The sequence below is a fragment of the Ixodes scapularis genome, unplaced genomic scaffold (genome assembly GCF_016920785.2).
Source record: "Ixodes scapularis isolate PalLabHiFi unplaced genomic scaffold, ASM1692078v2 PGA_scaffold10__122_contigs__length_95168666, whole genome shotgun sequence".
In the NCBI taxonomy this organism is placed as follows: Eukaryota; Metazoa; Arthropoda; class Arachnida; order Ixodida; family Ixodidae; genus Ixodes; species Ixodes scapularis.
This window is the reverse complement of record NW_024609836.1, coordinates 35874874-35894631: the sequence shown is the minus strand read 5'-3', so window position 1 is coordinate 35894631 and position 19758 is coordinate 35874874. Positions and strand designations below refer to the sequence as shown.

The window sequence follows — 19758 nt, the reverse complement described above, 5'->3', positions numbered from 1 at the left end:
AATGACCCTAGAGCAGGGTTGGGCAGAAATACTCAAAAATGTATTTGGAAATACAAATACTGGGATACATTGAAATAGTAGCTAAAATACTGATACTAAAATACATCTGTAAAAATGTATCGCGATACGTATCGGATCAGAAATGATAAAAGTTACAAATGAAGTCAAAACACTGGGAATAACTTTTAATCAACATTTAAGCTGGAATGCACACGTGGACCGTGTTGCTGGGACCTTGGCAAAGGCTTGCGGTATACTTTGTAGATTCAGACAAATACTAACAACTAAAGTCAAGCTAATGCTCTACAACTCTCTTTTTGCATCCCATATAAACTACTGCAACCTTGTCTGGGGAGTGACGTCGCAAGCTAACAAAACTAAGTTGCATTTATTACAAAAAAAAGCTATTCGTCATATAGTAAATGCCCCATACGATGCCCACACAAAAGAATTATTTGCTTCACTCAATGTGCTTCCCTTCCAGCACTTATACAATTTTAATCTAATAATGAAATATAAACTTAGCATTAAAAATAACAATTCCACTTTTATCAAGTTGTGTAACCTTAAAAGGCCTCATGATGCATCGTATAATATTAGAAAAAAGGATTCCTGGCTGGTACCCTTTTCCCGTACTAATCATGGGTTAGACAGGCTGCAACACCGCATGCCTAGTTGTCTAAACTCTTTAGAGAAAAGGAACCTTGATATACACACCATTTGTAAAAAACATTGAAAGAACACTTTTTCACACAGTGAATAATTGTGCAAAAATTTTGTTGTATTTGCTTTATATCTTTCCTGTATAGAACTGTCGGAATACATGTTTTAGTGTGCACGATGTCAGTATTAGTTTATATTTGATGTAAATTGATTACATGTATATTTTTCATAGTTTGAATTTCTGTGTATATGTCTTGTCAATTTTAAACTGTCGGTTTGGTTGTTTCTTATGCCAAGGTAGGGGCAGGAACCCCGTCAAGCTACTGTATTGTAGCTTTTTGTTCCTGCCCTGGCATTTTTTGTTCGACAAGGAATGTCAAATAAAGAATTTGAATTTGAATTTGAAATACATTTTAAAAATAGGCAAAAAGTATTTGGAAATACAAATACAGGAATACATTTTAGGGAGGGAAGAAATACAAATACAGAAATACTGATAGTGCAATACATTTTACAAATTTTTTGAGACTCCAACTGAGATGAGGCTTAAAGTTTGAAGTGGATGTTTTCGATCCCGAAATTACTTTCCTGTATAGCTTGGCACTTTGCCTTGATTTGGGACGACAAGGGGTCTTCAATGTGCCCAAAAAAAACGTTCCATCAAGGGCTGACCGCGGTCCCTTCCATGACATCCTGTCTGTCTGACGAGGGAATCCTGTCAACATTGATCACATGATGTCACGGTGGAATGAACTAGTATTCTTTATCTGTATGTGTGGCCTTGAACATGAAACTTTACCACGCTGCTGTACGAAAGGACAATACGTACTTTCGTTGTAGGTTACCTAGTTGAAGATCGTGAATGCAGTGTCATTTGGAATTTTCGAGAATAGTGGACCACCTGAAGGATCTTGGAATACATGTCTTTTCTTCTGTTACGGTTGAAAAAACGATACGGTAGCATCCCTGTTATGAAGGTCCTTACTACCGACCCTCCGCCACCGACGCACGGATTGCAGTCCTGAAGTTTTGCCTAGCATTATCCAAACAGAGACCTCGTGGATTGCGAGCTGATATTACCGTACAGGTACGAGCTGTCCGAGAAACAGCGGTCCCGAGAGGGGTCGCGGGAGTGCGTAGTCTGGGATGGCACAGCGAGGCCACGTCTGTCCTGCTTCCTGGGTCTCGGATCACCAGACCAGCGGGTCACGTTCACGTCGGCTGATGACGTGCCCTTGAGCCGTGCAATGTTACGGGCGCAGCCGCAGACGCATTCGCATATGTGTTGAACTTCACTGCATGAGTCATCCTACTACTTCAAGTCAACCACCGCCAGGCTCGTGCTGCAACGGACTGTAACTCAGCATTGCCGGCTCGGTGTACTTTGTACGCTAAGGCGAGAGAGACGGTTAGCAGCGGGCATTGGATGCCAGCAAACAATGACTCAAGAAATCCCTACCTAAGGACCTGCGGCAGACGCTCTGACTCCACTCCTGGCACGCCACCTGGTTGGAGTCCCCGACTACGGAACACTTCTCAGTTGAGATAAGAGGACGCATAGAAAAATAGTTTGCAGAATCAAAAGGAACCTTGGTCAGCATAGTAACAATGCCCCAGCATCTCCTTTACTCTGGTGCCCTCAGAAGTAAAAAAAAAAATGCGTTCGGACTTGTTTTTCCTTTTTTTTTTTTTCGGGGGGGGGGGGGGGGGGGGGAGGAGTATTTCTCAAGAAATGTAACGAAATACATTTCATCCTGATTGTATCGCGATACAAAGAACCATTCCAAATGTATTTCGATACAGGAATACAGATACTGGTGAAAAAAATGTATCGCGATACAGAAATACAGATACGAAATGTATTTCTGAAATACTATCGCGATACATTTGTATCGCGATACTGCCCAACCCTGCCCTAGAGGCACCGGGGCCTTAATCAGGTGGCACCACCACCGTTTGCGTGACAGCGCCGTCTCCCGCCACGTCTTCGCACTCTCGGGGCGGTAAAAAGAAAAAGAAAAAAACTACGGCCTCAAGGCGCCACCGGTATCACAAAAGCGTTAGGTACTTGCATTTAAGACAGGGACCATCAAGAGCGTTTGCAAATTAATTGCGGACGCCTCCTGCGCAGATTGGCCTTGAGTGCGCATGCGTTGTCGAGTGGCGAGAATGAAAGCGGGCGGAGAAGCGGAGAACGCACGATCAAAGCCTTCCTGACCATTCGAACGTTTTCGAGCAGTTGGGAACACTCGGTAACCGACGCACACTAGATCGGTGATTGCAAGCTATAGGGTCACCTCTTCATATTTGTTTTGCAGGGTGGTTGCTAAATTGCTGCGACGCGACACAGCTCGTATCGTGAAACTTTCGTATCGAGGACCCGTACGCTTTTATATGAGCTGTTACGAACTGCGGGGCGGCTGGGACCTTCTTCGCCAAGTGGCTGTTGAAGAACTTCTTGTCTCAATCCTCCTCTTTCACGTGCCGTTTTTTTTGTTTTTTTTAATACACAGAATTTATATAGGGGTAACCGTAAGGATTTCCTGTCCGTGGCATCCAGCCTCGTGACGTCATCCCACAGGCGCCCAAAATGCGTAGCGTAGTTAGGTCGTGCGTGACGTCATGGTGCTACGTGACGCGAACTGACGTCACGTCATTTGGTCACGTGACGTCAGGTGGCACCATGGAGTCACGTGACGCTGTGGTGGCTTTATACGTATATCCACGAAAACATAGCAATGTTCCCCCGAGTGGCCTCCTTACGGTGCCCGCAAAAGGGTAGCGTAAAGAGACCTTATGCTATGCATTTGAACGCCTTAGGGTCATTCCATGCCAAAGGAGACGGCAATTTTCGTCATATTTTGGATATGCTTGAAAAAAATAATATGAATAAAGACACATTTGAAAGTAAGGATGGCTAAGTTTGAGGGCTGAATTATGTTTATTTTTGCTGACGTCATGCTCCAAAGTGCCGGGAATTTGAGAAAACCTCCTGTATTTAAAAAAATTGCTGAAAAAAAGCTATTCTTACCACATAATTTTACGTTTGCACGCAATCAAGCATAAATATATTCTATCTTACCTTGAAAGGAAAACACGTTACGCCGCCATTTTGGGTCCAGACAGGCACTCCAAACCGAAGCAAATTTTTAAGATTTCTTGATTTTTTTTAGACAAGTTGAAATTAAAATTTGACTAAGAAAATTTTTCTACTTATTTTTATAAACCTTATACTCGACTAGGTTGCATTACAACAGTAAAAAATTATTCGGACAGTTTTTAATTAAATGGTGAATATGACACTTTCTTCAAAAACTGTCCTATAGAGGGTAAAAAAAAAAAGCCACGTGGGCAACGGTGCTCGCATTTTCTGAAATAGCCAAAAGTTTAACCGACCCCATCTGTTCAACATATAAAAAAATTGGAAAAGTACTTTTTGATATTTTGGAGAAATTATTTTTTTAAATATGAGGCAGAACAACATCGCCTCCAGGTGTCCACCTCGTCGGCAACGCACGCCGTCGTCTGGTACGGTCGAGCGAAACACTGCACGGGGAACTTAATTTCGTTAACTATATTTGTATAGCTAACGCTAAGAATCTTGACATTATGACATGTCTACTTATAGTGACTAGAAGGGGGATATATATTTTTTTTTTTTTTTATCTAAACAATATGTTTGGGTGCGCTTGCAATTGAACAGCGACAACTCGAATACTGTTTGGGATACTTTTTATCAAAGCTGAAACAAATCGCATTTGTAGTTCATCGACATTTCTTTTTTTCTTATGTAGATGAATGCAATATATAGTCCAGAAATACTATGTACAGATGTCACTCAGATAAGATATCAATATACCAGAAAGGGCAGGCGGATACTCATATTTAGGGGTTTTCGATAGGAGCACAACACAACTTTTTTTCATATAGGGGAGACATATATTTTACAAGTGGTAAACACGCAACATGCTTTTGTTGTGTTATAACCTTCGAATGGCCGTTGGCCTGAATATCCACTCTTAATGTTCTGTTTCTTTTAATGTTTCACTCTCTGTGTTTCAGTTGCACTATGTATTTGCACCCCAATACCTTTTCGTTGAAAAGGACAAAAATCACCGTTATCGCTCGGCATCGTTGACGATCTCAAGCGTTCACTATTTCATTTTTTACAAGCAAACGCAGTATGACCAAAAAGGGAAGACGCGCCGTCTGCTAACCAATTTTGATGAACCGTCTGCGTTCACAAACTCGGTTAGTAGACGACGGCTTTGTCTCCAGTCACCTGAGCACATGTAAAGTGGAATTAAAGCCTTCAAATTAGCGTGTCAAAAGAATATTATTACGTGGTGGCTAAAATAACACCCACGTCCATCGAGCAGGAAGTTTTCCATGCGAATTTAAGACATCGCGGCAGACGGTTCACACCCGTGACATTCCAGACGTGCGCAGTGTTCTAGCCTATGACATGAACTGAAAGCTAATGAAACACTGATATTCTAAATGTGATATAGTATTTCTTGACTATATTTTATGTTTATCTACATAAGAAACAAAAACGTCGGTGAGCTGCAAATGTGCTTTGTTCCGGCTTTGATAAAAAGTATCCCAAACAATATTTCGAGTTGTCGCTATTCAACTTGCAAGCGCACCCGGACATATAGTTTAGAGAAAAAAATGTATGCACTCTCTAGTCACTATAAATAAAGATGTCATAATGTCAAGATCCTCAGCTTTAGCTATACAAATATAATTAACGAAAGTACCCCGTGCAGTGTTTCACTCGATCGTAGCAGACGACGGCGTGCGTTCCCGACGAGGTGGACGCCTGGAGGTGATGCCGTTCTGCCTCATAATTAAAAAATAATTTCTCCAAAATAACAATAAGAACTTTTCCAATTTTTTGTTATGTTGAACAGATGGGGTCGGTTAAACTTTTGGCTATTTCAGAAAATGCGAGCACCGTTGCCCACATGGCTTTTTTACCCTCTATAGGGCAGTTTTTGAAGAAAGTGTCATATTCACCATTTAATTAAAAACTGTCCGAAGAACTTTTTACTGTAGTAATGAAACCTAGTCGAGTATAAGGCTTATGAAAATAAGTAGAAAAAGTTTCTTAGTCAAATTTTAATTTCCAGTTGACTAAAAAAATCAAGAAATCTTAAAAATTTACTTCGGTTTGTAGTGCCTGTCTGGACCCAAAATGGCGGGGTAAGGTGTTTTCCTTTCAAGGTAAGATAGAATATATTTATGCTTGATTGCGTGCAAATTAACGTAAAGCTATGTGGTAAGAATAGCTTTTTTTCAGCAATTTTTTTAAATACAAGAGGTTTTCTCAAATTCCCGGCACTTTGGAGCATGACGTCAGCAAAAATAAACATAATTCAGCCCTCAAACTTAGTCATCCTTACTTTCAAATGTGTCTTTATTCATATTATTTTTTTTCAAGCATATCCAAAATATGACGAAAATTGCCGTCTCCTTTGGCATGGAATGACCCCTTAGCAAAATGCCATGAGACGGCCAATTTTCTGACCACATGACAGCAAATGAATCGATGTAATTAAAATGGGGGGGGGGGGGGCGGGGGGGGACGTCCAACCAAGCCCTAATTAAGGACAAGACGTCCCCATGCTTGCGCGGCCTCTTCTTCAGGGGTGACTGTGGCAATGGCCGTTGAGACTGCCATCGCCACAGCCATCCCTGAAGAGGCCGAGTAGACCTCAAAACATTGACATCGCTGTGGAGGCTACGTGCGATTTCTGTCAAACTTTCACTCTCAAAGAAATGAATTGATTTGGTTTGCCTCAAAGGTGTGCCGTCCCGGATGGACGGGCTCGACCTGCGAGAGCCCGGTCTGCCGGCGCGGGTGCCACCCGGTGCACGGCTACTGCGACCGTCCGGGGCAGTGCCTGTGCCGGCCCGGCTGGAAATCCGAGTTGTGCGACCACTGCCAGCCGTACCCGGGCTGCCGGCACGGCTACTGCAATAACACGCCCTGGCAGTGCATCTGCGACGTCAACTGGGGAGGCATCCTGTGCGACCAGGACCTCAACTACTGCGGCACCCACGAGCCGTGCTTCAACGGGGCCACGTGCGAACACACCATCGGCCAGGACAAGTACCTGTGCCGCTGTCGCCAGGGGTTCTTCGGCCGGAACTGCGAGCTGGGACAGGGACAAGGTAAGGACTGTGTGCCCGAAGGGCAATATCATACACGAGGAAAAGACATGCCCATGCCGTCGTCGTTCGAGAATCCTCGACCCGCCCCAAGCGGCAAACACGCGCATTCAAGCGCGTAAATGGGCTAGATAAAAGCATACCAGTATTAAAAAGAAAGCTTGACACAGAGCTTTTCTCATTTCAAATTGCTTACTTTGATACCCAAGCAGCACAAATTTGGCCAATCATTGGCCAATGGCTGGCAATGGTCCTTTGCTCATCGGTCAATGGCCATTGGCCAATGGTCTGCCCAGAATGCCATTGGGCAGTGGCCATTGGCCACTGGCCATCAGCCATCGGTCAAGCATTGGCCGATGAGCGGCCACTCTTTAGCCATTGGCCACAAGACCATCGCCAGCCATTGACCAAAGCTTGGCCAAAATCCGTGCTGCTTGGGTAACGGGCCCAAATGTAGCCGCCATTGCGACCTTATTTTGTCTTTCCGAGATACTGAGCCACTGAAGCAGGCATTGACGAGCCTGCTAAAGGGCCAAAGGTGGTGAGAAAGACACAGTAGAATTTAAAATGGCAATAACCTGGCCTGCAATGGTAATGATGAAGCCAAGTAAACGGAATAAGAGTGAAAGAAAAAAACTGAAGGTCGGTTATGGCGGTGCGCACAGCCGCTGCAAAGCGTCCACACACCAACTCAACTCGCTGACGTCACGCCACGCAGGAAGTGCTTGCTTCAGGTATTGAAATAATGTTCATGCTTTGCAACTATTCAATTCCTGTGTTTTTCCTTTAGAGGTGTGTCAGGCGACCATACTTTTCTTGTTTACGTTTATATGCTATCTGAAATGTTACTAACAAGTGCACCAATGTATAGGCTTGGGCTGTTTTTGGGCACTCAAAACAAACAAACAAACAAACAAACAGCGGTGGCGCTGCTGTCGACACTGCGCATGCGCAAATGGTGCGTGCCGAAGAAGATTTTGGGAGCAATTCCTATGACACCTTTAAAAAACTAGTGCACAGAAGCTTAAAAGCATTACTTTTAAGTCTTATATCACGCTGGCGTCGAACAAAAATGACGAGTTAACGTTAAGTGAATAGTCGGGTACATATTAAGAATGCAGGGAGAGCTCCACCTATAGCACAATCTTTCAACTTTCGACACCCATCTAGCGCAAGCTCAGCTAAAGCACGACGGAAGCCATGGAATCGTGCTGGAGGCGGATCCTCAACTACCTTCTCAATCTGTCACCGACCATGATAGTTGGCAGCGCATCAAATCTTTTGAAACTAGAAATTACGGGATGGGTGATGCTCGAAAGTGCTACTCGACGAATGGCACTTTGGCCGCTGTATACTTTATGAAAAATTACGTGCGAACAGGTCAGAACAGTTCATGCTCAAATATGCTCCCGCATTCGGTTTTGTAATGAGTCCTAAAATTATGTTTCAGATTGTAAAAATAGGTCAATGCCTCCTTTGTCCCCTTACGCTCGGATCCTTGAATATTGTCCACCTGTCGTGCCTCCCGTCATGTCGTATCAAAAAAGCCCCAAAGTACACATCAAGAGTAAAAAAAAAAAAATGTAATATTGCCAATTGGTAGATAACAACGTCGTGTTGATTAACGTAAAATTTGGTCATAAGAAATCCCACGGGACAGCGATGGACACTTGCAAATATACCTAAGATCTGTACGTGTCTCTCCCAAGTGTTTTTCTTTCCAGTTGGGCGGGATTTAAAGGTACGCATTTTCACGCAAACTGACGCCCATCAACGCATCTCGCGCGTCGCAGCCCAACGACCCTGCTTGGCGTCCCCCTGCCTGAACGGCGGCACGTGTAGCGAGCGCAATTCCACCTTCGAGTGCGCCTGCCTGCCTGGATGGACTGGGAACAGATGCCAGAAGAGTGAGTGGGCCGACCTCGAGTCGATTGCATTCACTAGGCCCTGGGGCTATCGCTTAGTCAATTCGCGAATCCAGCAAAACGGACGGTACCTAGTGGGAAAACTCTGAACTGAACGAAACAGGTCCTTTCGTGATTTCTGCTCGGTCCTTGAGGCTCCGTGATTACATGCTGTCGGCGGTTGGCGCGATGGAACAGTTGTTCCGGTGACTCTGTTGTTACTGTCGTATAAGCGTGTTACCTAGGTTGCTCTGAACGCAACTATACGCTAACGCCTGAACAGACGTAGTGCGTTTATCAACATTCATCCGCACCAACAGTCGTACTATCCCTTCCCCAAAGAAGGTGAAGACTCTGGAAGCTCACTGACGCTAACGCATCTCCGCAGATTTGAAACGTAGGAAATGAAAATCGGGGCAAACCCTCCTGTGTCCAATGCTTGTCTGCTGAAACCCGAGCATTGTGCGTTGATCTGGCACATGACACGGCACAACCTGTAAAAGACCGCCATATGTAACCCTCTGCTCCCGAAATCACAAACAAAAAAAAAACATGCTAAAATAGTTGCTGTTGCTACGTTGATTCTCGACGACATGCCTCATCATTTAGCGCAGGGGTTCCGACACAGGAGAGGATGGGTATTTCAACCTCGCAACGGACCGAACTCTGTTGTGTTCGGAGAGTCAGTCTGTTCTCCTAGGCGTCGAATGCAGCCACCACCAAAGCTTTCTTCGATCGCCGCCTACAGTCCGCATGGCGTTGTCTTCGAAAAGCCAATCTTCCTCTCTCGGGTGTCGGCGGTTTCGCGCAAACGGCGTCGTCGCTGCGCCTCGGTTTTAGGTTGTCGCGTACGTTGTGCATACCGGGCAAACAAAATCATGTGCCTACGGCCCCGTAAGAGGAGTGCGGATCAACAGCGGCGCGTCATTAGCGAGTTTTAGTGGACCGTGTTCCCCCTCAGCTAAGCCCCTCCGCTACCCGGAACTGTACAGCCAAGGCCATCGGCGCGCAGGCACAGTGGCGGTTTCTATGTAGCGGAGGGCTAGCGGAGGGGGAAACACGGTTTACTAAAACTCCAAGTACGCTTTCCCTCTTAGGTAAGAGGGTAAGTGTACGTAACGAGCGAACGAACGAAGCGAAAGAACACGGCGGGAACCGAGCTTCGGCCTCGCGGAACCAGTCCAGTCCAGTCCAAACCAAAGACGGCCGCATGTATTTACTAGGATAATAAATGCTAACACATTTAGAAAACCATTGATAACGGCGGGGGACTTCGGCGATCATATTTTTCAACAACCAAAAACGCGAGCCGAAGTGGTAGCATACCAACACCCCAGGGATTGAAATACAAATAAAAAATACTTCAACAAGATGTCTTTAAATGCATATACAATTACACTTTTTAAGAAAGGCGTTTAAATACAACATGCAAATACAACGAGGGGTATTTGATAATTCTCCAATAATTTTAGAAATAAAATTTGTTTTCCCAGTTTGAAATCTTAGATTTAACTTAAATTACAAATTAAAAAGACAGCGCCAAATTGAATAGTGGAGCTCATATGTACCAAGAATGGAGTGCATAAAAAGAAAGAATAAAAATAAAAGGGTTTTGGCGTTTGGTAGGCGATCACAACATTAGGAAACACGTTGTGTTCAGTGCAAGTTTATTTCCAAACGTTTAATCCAAGCACCAGAGGCTTTTCAAACAGCATATAACGTCTTTAAAAAATTAAAGCACCTAACCAAACAGTTTATAAGTCTACCCATCTTGTCCCCCCCCCCCCCCCCCCTAAATACATTGTTTTCTTCCTTCTTTTTCTTCGACGTTCATGATGCACAAGGCGCAGCAAGTTTAATGGGTTTTGCTAACACTCTTATCGCAAAGAGGAGTGCCAAAAATAGCATTTGATTGAGAACAGTGCACAACATTGTATGCTGACAGCATTTGTAATACAAGTATTTAACATACTAATTTTTTATTATTTAAACACAATCAACAAATACATTTCCTAATATGTAATTCAATACGAAATACAAAATACTCAACGTACTTTAAACACGCCTTTAAAATACTTGTATTTGAAATACTGCCTATCTCCGTATTGTTCATACAATGGGCGAAGTATAGTGGGTGATGGGTCAGCTTGAACGTACACAAACAGAAGTAGAAAGGACGAGATAAGACAAAATTGCTGACTGACAGCTTTGCTTTTATACACTTCTTCGTATGTATAATCGTCTTCTTCGGAGGATGTTCACATATGCATGCACACATTATTAGTTTTAAATTATATTTACACAAGAAACTTAATAAATTTACCGTTACCTTCTGGGCATGGCGCACCGCAAACACCGATTTTCTTGTGTGTGTCACGTGGTGATAGTGATGGACGGGGCACTAACACATTCCTCCACGCGTTCTTCAATGGCCAGTGCCTCGACTGGCACCTCATGTGCAAAAGGATTCTTGTTTGCTGCCAGAATGGTGGTGTTGCTGAATGCTGCACTGCAATCGCATGTATTACAAGGAGTAAGAAATTGCCTGCTGCTGTGCCCTCCACAGAAGCTGCATGCTCCCTAATTCTGTCGTTTATGCATCGGCCTGTTTGGCCATTGTTACCACTTACTGCACGAAAGGGGAATGTGATGAACAACTCCTGCTTGGCCCTGGGCATATCTTGTTCCGTGGGAAGTGTCGCATGTTTTCATTTGGTTTGTTGGTTGGTTAACTCTTCTGCACATAGAGTATGCTTTGTTTGGCGCTGAGCAAACGATTGGAATGTTCATTCTTCCGGCGGTCATTGTTTAGAGTATCTCCGTTTTCTTTGGAGTCTGTCCTTGTGCGTTTCAATATTTTGCAAATATTCTCACAGACCAGGGGGGGGGGGGGGGGGGGGGGGCGGGCTAGAAGAGTCGTAAGATATCCTGCATCGCATAGTTTGGAAATCTGTTTTTCAATGCTTAAACCAAGTTAATGTTCACAATATTTTTTGAGGGATTATACAAGCGCTCTGCTGGTAGCGGTTATCTTGATAGTTCTTGAGTGCCCGGCTTTCGCGTATAGTTTTAAAACTGGGAGCCATCAGATTGCGGTTTCACTTGGAGAAAGGAGTTAAGGGGCCGTTTGGCGCGGCTTCAAAGCCGATGACGTCGGCTCGCTCCATGGCATTAAAAAGAACCAAATGGCAGCGTCCCTTTCGTTCAAGTCCTACGATGCATAGAACCCGCTATAGTTAAGAAGCGAACGTTTAAACTTGTTTTGAAATGCAATAAACGGGAGTGTTAATCGTAATGCACAGGGTGTCGCAAAAGAAAATTTACGTTGTTTTTTTTTACCGCAAAAATAAACCAGACATCGCCAAACGCTCATTCTCCGCCCAAAGGTATACCACCAGAGATCACAATCAGATACCAAAGTTTCAGCCCGATCCGATACCTTAATCAAAATTTATAAGTGATTTTCTGAAAATTCTAATGGGAAAATGGCGGCCGACGGAGTTTTCGAATACATGGGGCTCTATGGCACCAGGAACCGAAGAAGGGCAAAAATGGGCTCCATTTTCCCATTGAAATTTTCAGAAAATCACATATAACTTTTGAATAGATATCGGATTGGTCTGAAACTCTGGCATCTAGCTGTGACCTCTAGCGCTACCTTTGAGCGAAAAATGAGCGTTTGGCGATGCCTAGTTTTTTTTTTTTTTGGCGGTAAAAGAAAACGTGTAAATTTTTTTTTTTTTGTGACACCCTGTATATGATTTGACGTCACGCGACGTGGTCATACGACGCTAGGTCACTGAGTCATGCCGAAGTGTCAAGTGATACCAAGATGCCAGGTAACACCATGGCACGTGACGTGACGTCATGACTTGACGCCGTGACGTTTGGTCACGTGACGATTGTGTTGCCATGCCCTGCGATGAAATGGGGTATGCGCGGACTTAAAAAAAGAAGCGTTCGTCTCTGCTTCCCAGACGTGAACGAGTGCTCGTCGTCGCCCTGCCTGCACGGCGGCACCTGCCTGGACCTGGTGGCCGGCTACCGCTGCCTGTGCCAGCCGGGCTGGAGGGGCTCGAGCTGCGAGACGCCCGACGACACGCAGGCGTCCCCCGCCAAGCACAGCGGAGCCCCGGACCGGGAGACGCCGTCGCCCTGCGCCGCCTGCCCCAAGGGATCGCGCTGCGTGCTCGGGCCCAGATCACAGGTACAGCACTGTTAACAGAAATGCCTGGTTCCTGGTCTGCTGATTTTTTTTAACAGACTTTATTGCAAAAAAGGTTTTTTGTCTACCAGTACGACCGATATCCCATGAATGAAGGAAAAACTTAATTAGTTTTACGAGCGAACTTCACAATTTTAAGTGGTTGAATAAGTCTCTCGTATCTTTATGATCTCGGTGTTGTGCGCTACATCTATTTAACAAAAATATCGCTAATAAAAATAAAATTAAAACAAGCGGAAGAACAAAAAAAAATAAAGACGTTTACAATTCCTTGTAATGCCGAATTAGAGCGCAGCTCTTGAGGGAGAGGAGGGGAGGGTATGCCCTCTTCCCCTTCCGTACCCTCCTTTCCTCCTCTCCTGCTCCCCTCCCGTTAGCGGAAATTTTTCGCTAAATTTCCCGCTAAATTTAGCGAACATTTCCCCGCTAAATTTAGCGGGGAAACTGAATTGGTGCTGAGGTCACGTGACGTCAATTTCCCCGCTATATTAGCGCAAAACTTTTTACGGGTTGAGTGGCGTCACGTGTGACGTCAAACTACGTCACGAGGGCGTGACGTCACACGTTACGTCACGTGTGACGTCACGAGGGGGAATTTTTTCCGCTAAACTTAGCGGGAAATGTTCCCCGCTAAATTTAGCAGAAAAATTCCCACCAAATTCAGCGAGAAAATTTTACCCTCATGACGTCGCACGTCACATCATGTGCATTAGGGGAAACGTCCCATAATGCAACACGCGGTTACGCCGACGGCGACGGCGACGCCGCTCAACACGGAAACGGGGCGCGTAAGAGCTTCTCTCTAAAATATTTATCTGCCATCTGACAGGGAAAGCACGGTAGACAACCAAATCCAAACATCAAATTGACATGTGCGTTCTTCATTAAGAAAACTACATATAATGTCGAACGGTTCTTTCAATATATGCGTAAAATATGATCGTATTATTACGTTTTTCTTTTTTTCATAATGCAGAATGTGTTATATGTGGCTGGCTCCTAGCCACGTAACACAACAAAAGAGCGTCACAAGAGTCGCGCGTCGGCGTTCGGCTTTACCTCGTGTCCTCCCCGATGGAACACGAGTTCCTCCCGAACGCTGGCGCGGGACTCGTGTTCACGGACGGGTTTTCGGTGGGTGAGGTAGAAAATCTACCGCTACGACTACGGTGCCTGCCGGAGCGCATCTCCGACCGGTGTGTACACTGCGTCCAAAAAAGTGATCCGACTGGTTTCCGCCCGATGACGTCATAAACGTGCCGCGCTGTCGCCGGCCGCGATCCTGGCGGCGTCCCTCTCCAGCTTGACAATCCACGGAAGCTTCGGAAACCGGAAGTTGGGACGCCGCGACGACTGCGACACTCGCGTTTGCTCGTGCTTTTCGCCGAAAGTTTCACGCCCAAGCGCCAGGATCGCGACATCCGACAGTGTGACACTATGGTTTCTATGAATCGGTTTTCTCGTTTTTGTGGCTCGATTCCGAAAGAGTGAGCAAAAACACCGCCGTAAATCCTGCAAAAAAAAAAAAAAAAATAAGGAAAGTTTTGTTGGTGAAAACGCGCACATTTCCGGAGTTCTTAGTTGAGAATAAAAGCGACTTTCTTACCAATTCGTAAACAAAGCCGAAGCCCCCCTGACATATTTATTAATATACAAAAAAGTCTACGGTACACAGATTTTTTCGAAAAAAACGTATTGACAGATGTGTACCCACGGAAAGAGCTCTAAATTGTACGTGATGGATAGTAACATTTTCATGGTACCTTTACTTTGTTTTATATATTTTGACACCTCCAACCAATAAAAATTCATTCGGTTTGCTTGCACTCGCTCGGTACTGATTTCGAATGCTGGTTTCAACGAAAACCGGGCACGTCATAAGCACGGTTTTGTGTCTTCGGTATTTCACCGACAAACACCGAAAACTAACCACCAAGCTGATTTTATCAAAATCAAAAAAAAAGAAAAAAGAAAATCCCGCCTTAGAGCTGTTATTGATCAACCCCGACTTCACGGACATACAAAGAGTTATTAAGTAAAAACAACCGTGTTTTTCCTCCCGTCTTTCGTATTTCTCAATTATGTTTTGATCCAGGTGGCGTCATGTTCTCAATCTTTCAACGTTCTATCCCAACCGCTGGCGTCATATTCTCGCGAAGTTTGAGCTTTCTGCTATGCATAGTTTATTTACCCGGGCAGAAAAACACGGTTCTCTTCCCTCGGGAACTCCCGGTATACCTTTATCTGCAGCTTTACTGTGTGTCCTGTCGGCGAGGCTGCTTCTTGCTTCGGGAACCACTCCCCTGGGCCGGTTTCCTTTTCGTGTCGATAGTTCTCCCGAGCACTCGGATCAGGTGCTTGTTCCCTGGGGTTGGAGAATCCGGTGCCCGTGTTCCGTATTTTTCGAAATAGGCAGTCATGTGCGAATAGTGGATTTTGAGGTTGATGCGAATTCGAAGCGAATACTGGTTTTTAGCCAAATATTTTCACATTTAATTTCTAAGTTCTTCTGTGCTCCTCACCACTGTACCACGCTTAAGCGAAAAGTCAGCTGAACTTGTAAAAAACTGTTTTTAAACTTCCACTTTTAAATTTCTAAGCTCATTTTGATCTAACTATATATCAAATGTGGCCTCGGAAAGTCCAATGCCTACATTGGAATGGCAAGTAAACGACGGATTTGACATAAAATTAAACTTATAAAGATGCCCAGTTATACATAATCGAGTGGATTTATAGATACCCTTGTTATATGCAAAGTTATTTTCTTCAATCTTAAAAAAAAAAAAAAATAGAATGATTAAAGCAGGTTGCCAGGTTGCCGGGACTCACGCCCTCGCTGACAGAACGGGAGTCTCAGCCGCCTAGCATCTGTTCTTCCGAAGATATACGCATGCAATAGTCAGCTTAATTTTGAAACTTTTGCTGCAGTGTAGCTATCAAGATCTCAGAAGTAGTAGACGCAACACCCGCGCAAGCGAGCTCCGCGCGTGTTGCTTCTCCTCAGTGCACCGGTGCTCGGCAAAAAGCGCGCTCAACGGGGCTAACCCGCCGCGATCGACACTTATGAAAAATACCAGTATCGCAGTTCATCTCCAAGCGAATATCGAACAGCGTATTATTCGAAACTCCCATTCGAGAATTCAAAGATACGCACAATCCTAAAGTCCAGATCATTTTGTGTTGTTTTTGTTTTGTTTAACACCAAAAATTGCCACACACACACAAAAAGAAACATCCAGCAACCCCTTCTCACCCTCTTAAGACAAATAAATAAATAAAAACACAGCTCAGAGATTCACAAAAGATAGACCCCGAAAACACGGAACCCTAAACACGATGCTTCACTGAGGCAGTACGAAGGGCATAAACCAATCTCTAAAGCGGGACGGCCAAAACGAATCGTCCCCCCAAGTCGACCGGGTGCTTGAGCGCACGTCCTGCGTCGCGCAGGAGGTGTGCCAACCGGCGTCGGACGGTTGCGCGGCTCGGCCCTGCGAGCACGGCGGCGACTGCGTACCGCTGCCCGGCGGCCGGTTCCGATGCATCTGCCCCGTGGGCTTCGGCGGCGTCCGCTGCCAGGTGGACGACGATCCCTGCAACCCGAACCCGTGCGGCCACGGCGCCTCGTGCTTCAACCTGGGCCAGAGCGACTACTACTGCCACTGCGCCGACGGCTTCGAGGGCAAGAACTGCACCCGGCCCAGGCCGTGCGCCAGGCCCCCGTGCAGCGGGGCCGACTCCTGCTCGGCGCTGGGGGACGCCCCGCTGGCCCCGGACGCGGCCTCGCTGTGCGGACCCCACGGACGCTGCCTGCCCAGGACGCAGGGTTTCGGATGCCTCTGCGACCCCGGCTACACGGGACGCTACTGCCACGAGAGTGAGTCGCCCCTTTACACCCTCTCTGAGAGCTTAAAGTCCGGAGCTCCTCATTATCATCCCGCCGTAGCCAATCGAGAGATTTAGTAGGTTGTTCCGACGATTCCGATAGCGGCACGGTCGATACTTCGCCGTTTTCAAAGGGAACGTATATTCGTGAATAATAATTAAAGACAGCTCAGTCGTGGTCACTACTCGTGAATCGCCAAGAAAGTATAGACCTTATTAAGCTCGCTCAATGTTCAAGCAACGTAAACATGGCAGAAATCTCTAGGCTTCTGCTGCGCTATTATGAAATCGTGTTCGATAAAACGGCCTTCTATGAAATGTTTGTAGCCAACAAAACCTTTTTTTTTCTTTTTTTTTTTTTTTGTAATAGCTGCCGCGCAAGTGATCCTAGTTCGCCATTGCTCTTTTTGGGCACACTCTTTGGGCATCCATTAGCCACAAGGGCTGCGCGATATGGTGTGACACGTTGACTCGGATCCGCTTTGTGCAAAACGACTGGTTACTGCCGATGCTGCTTGATGGAGTTTTGAAAAGGGTCTATTGCGTATCGAAAAGGCTGCGAATGTGGAGGAGAGCTGGTGATGATATTGTGTAACACCCGACACTGTTGTGAGGGGGAAAAACCGCAACTCCACGTGGTGAATGATGTTGATTGGGGCGAAGCTCTGGTGGTGCTTGTCTGCGTAGACGCTGAGCCGCAGCATGCCGAGGCTTTCGTTCGTTTTCATCCATGTCACGCTGCGATCAAATGCTCAAATGCGTATATAACCACGTTCCATACCACACATTCTCTTTCTGACATGGATGAAAACGAACGAAAGGCTCGGCATGCTGCGGCTCACCGCCCACGCAGACAAGCACCACTAGAGCTTCGCCCCAATCAACATCAATCATCACGTAAAGATGCGGTTGTTGTTGTTTTTTTTTGCCCTACCCGAGCACGGGAGCACGTGCTCACGTGCTCGTTACCCGACGGCGGACGGACATACGGACATGGCTAGCCCCTAAGGAGCTTCGCCCCTAAAAAAGAAGAAACTTTCGAGTCGAAGGAAAAGGAGGTAGAACGTGTCCTTTCTCCCCCTTCTCCAGGGATTATTAATGCGAAAGCATTAACTGTGCCCATGGAGAGAACCGACGTCATCAGCTTTTGAAGCCGCGCGCGCCAAACGGCACCTTCCCCTGTCCCATTGGAGCGAAGCGTCTGTAGCAGAAATCTGATGAATAGGCCCCCATTGGCTGGCGCGCGTCATATGGTGAATTCTACACGTCGATCCAGAGCGCTTTCCAAAATCCACGACGAAGGCGAAATTCCGCTCCGTGGGACCCGCTCCGAATCGACGAGGGGAAGATAAACTCGAATTTTTGGAGCGACCTCCCCCAAACCACTCCCCCCGCTTCCCCCTCCGCCGTTTAAAATGGCCGCTGCTCGAACTTGACAAGCCCACCAACGCCTCAGCTCAGCCGACTGATCTTTCCGATGACCAGTGACAACTCTCACTGCTTAGCTGCAGAAATAACACGCGACACATAACAAGCGACACAGGCCGGACGAAATTACACGTACCACTGCGCGCATGTCACAAATAACGAAGACGTCCACGTTCGGCACCGTCACATATTTTTCAGCCGCCTCGAAGCGGCGGGGCACGGACAGCGACCGCCATCGGCGGAGTTCAGATTTCTGGTACGACTTCAATAAACACAGAGGTAACAAACCATCACTTGCACGGTCGTTGCCTAATCTCTTCTTGCTTTATTGCACGGGAAAACGCCGGCGGAATGCCGTGTAAAACTGTAAACAGTCAGTGGCTGCAGAACGAACAGGCCTAACTTTGCGTCCGCCTCCGACTTTTCTGTCGTTCTTCAGATGTCAGCACTTACAATTTACCACACTCCAAAGACCCGGCTTTGTATCCCTGATCTATGCGAGGTAGAAACGTTCGAGCCGTCACAATCCCTCGTAAACAACCGACGCACCCGAACAGATCCAACTCAACGACCCGACCGTGGCTCCACCGGCCCGCCGACCCTGCCAACCTCGCCGCGCATGCGCGCTGCCGATTTAGGAGAAAATCACGTGGGCCGCTCAGTCAACCTCCGGGAAGATCTGTGAAATCCCGCAGAGCAAGTTCGGCGGGGTTTGAGGCGCTCCGTGGAGTAGGCGCCGCTAGAGATCTGTGAGAGAAAGATGGACCAACTCGAGCCAGATCTGCCAGCCGGAATATGCGCGCTCGAAATGGAGCGCTTTTGGAGCGCTCAAGATCTGCGAGCGGAATTCACCAATAGTTTCAAGGAACGAGGCTCCCATTGGCTCTCGCGCGGTGTAGTTGCAAGGGACGCCACCAGAGAAACCCTCTCCATGGCGGCGCAGCGCACGCAGCGGCCCGGCTGCCGGTAAGAGGAAGCAGAGCCAGCACGGGCAAACTCCGGAGAGGCTGCACGGCCAAGCTCCGCGCTCGGCCATCGGCGGCTACCTCAGCAGCAGCGAAACGCGGCCGTCCACGCCAGTGCGCCGCAGACGAACTAAGGGAGCGGAAGAACGACATTCATGCTTTCCCATTCCCATTCATGCTTTCCCATTCACAACTCATAAGAAATGCTTAGGTGTCCTCGGAATTTTATCGTTATTCTTGTCCGACTCGCTTGCACCTTTGCATTATCCTAAAAAGAGACGTTTCCCGCTTTGAAAAGAGACAACTTTCTGCGGTATTGAAACGTTTCTCCTCCCGGGTCTTTTTTTGTTTTTATCACCATTCTTAGTTCCCAGTTTCATATATGTGTGACTATGCATGTTAAAGGAATACTACAAAGAAATTTCGGCGCGCGCTCAAAAGAGCGGTATCACATGGAATATACCAATATCTTGTTTAAAAAAGTCTCGAAAAGGAATTTTAAAACGAA

At 46.3% G+C, this 19758-nt stretch overlaps 1 protein-coding gene across 1 annotated transcript in view; it reads left to right on the top strand.

Annotated features, from left to right (window-relative positions):
- Positions 1-19758, top strand: part of LOC8032264 (protein jagged-1) — a 97908-nt gene that overhangs the window by 66127 nt on the left and 12023 nt on the right. Inside the window, exons 4-6 of the mRNA XM_040504004.2 lie at positions 6474-6843; positions 8634-8747; positions 16442-16849. Coding sequence (XP_040359938.1) covers positions 6474-6843; positions 8634-8747; positions 16442-16849 — 892 coding nt within the window. The remainder of the gene's footprint in view (positions 1-6473; positions 6844-8633; positions 8748-16441; positions 16850-19758) is intronic.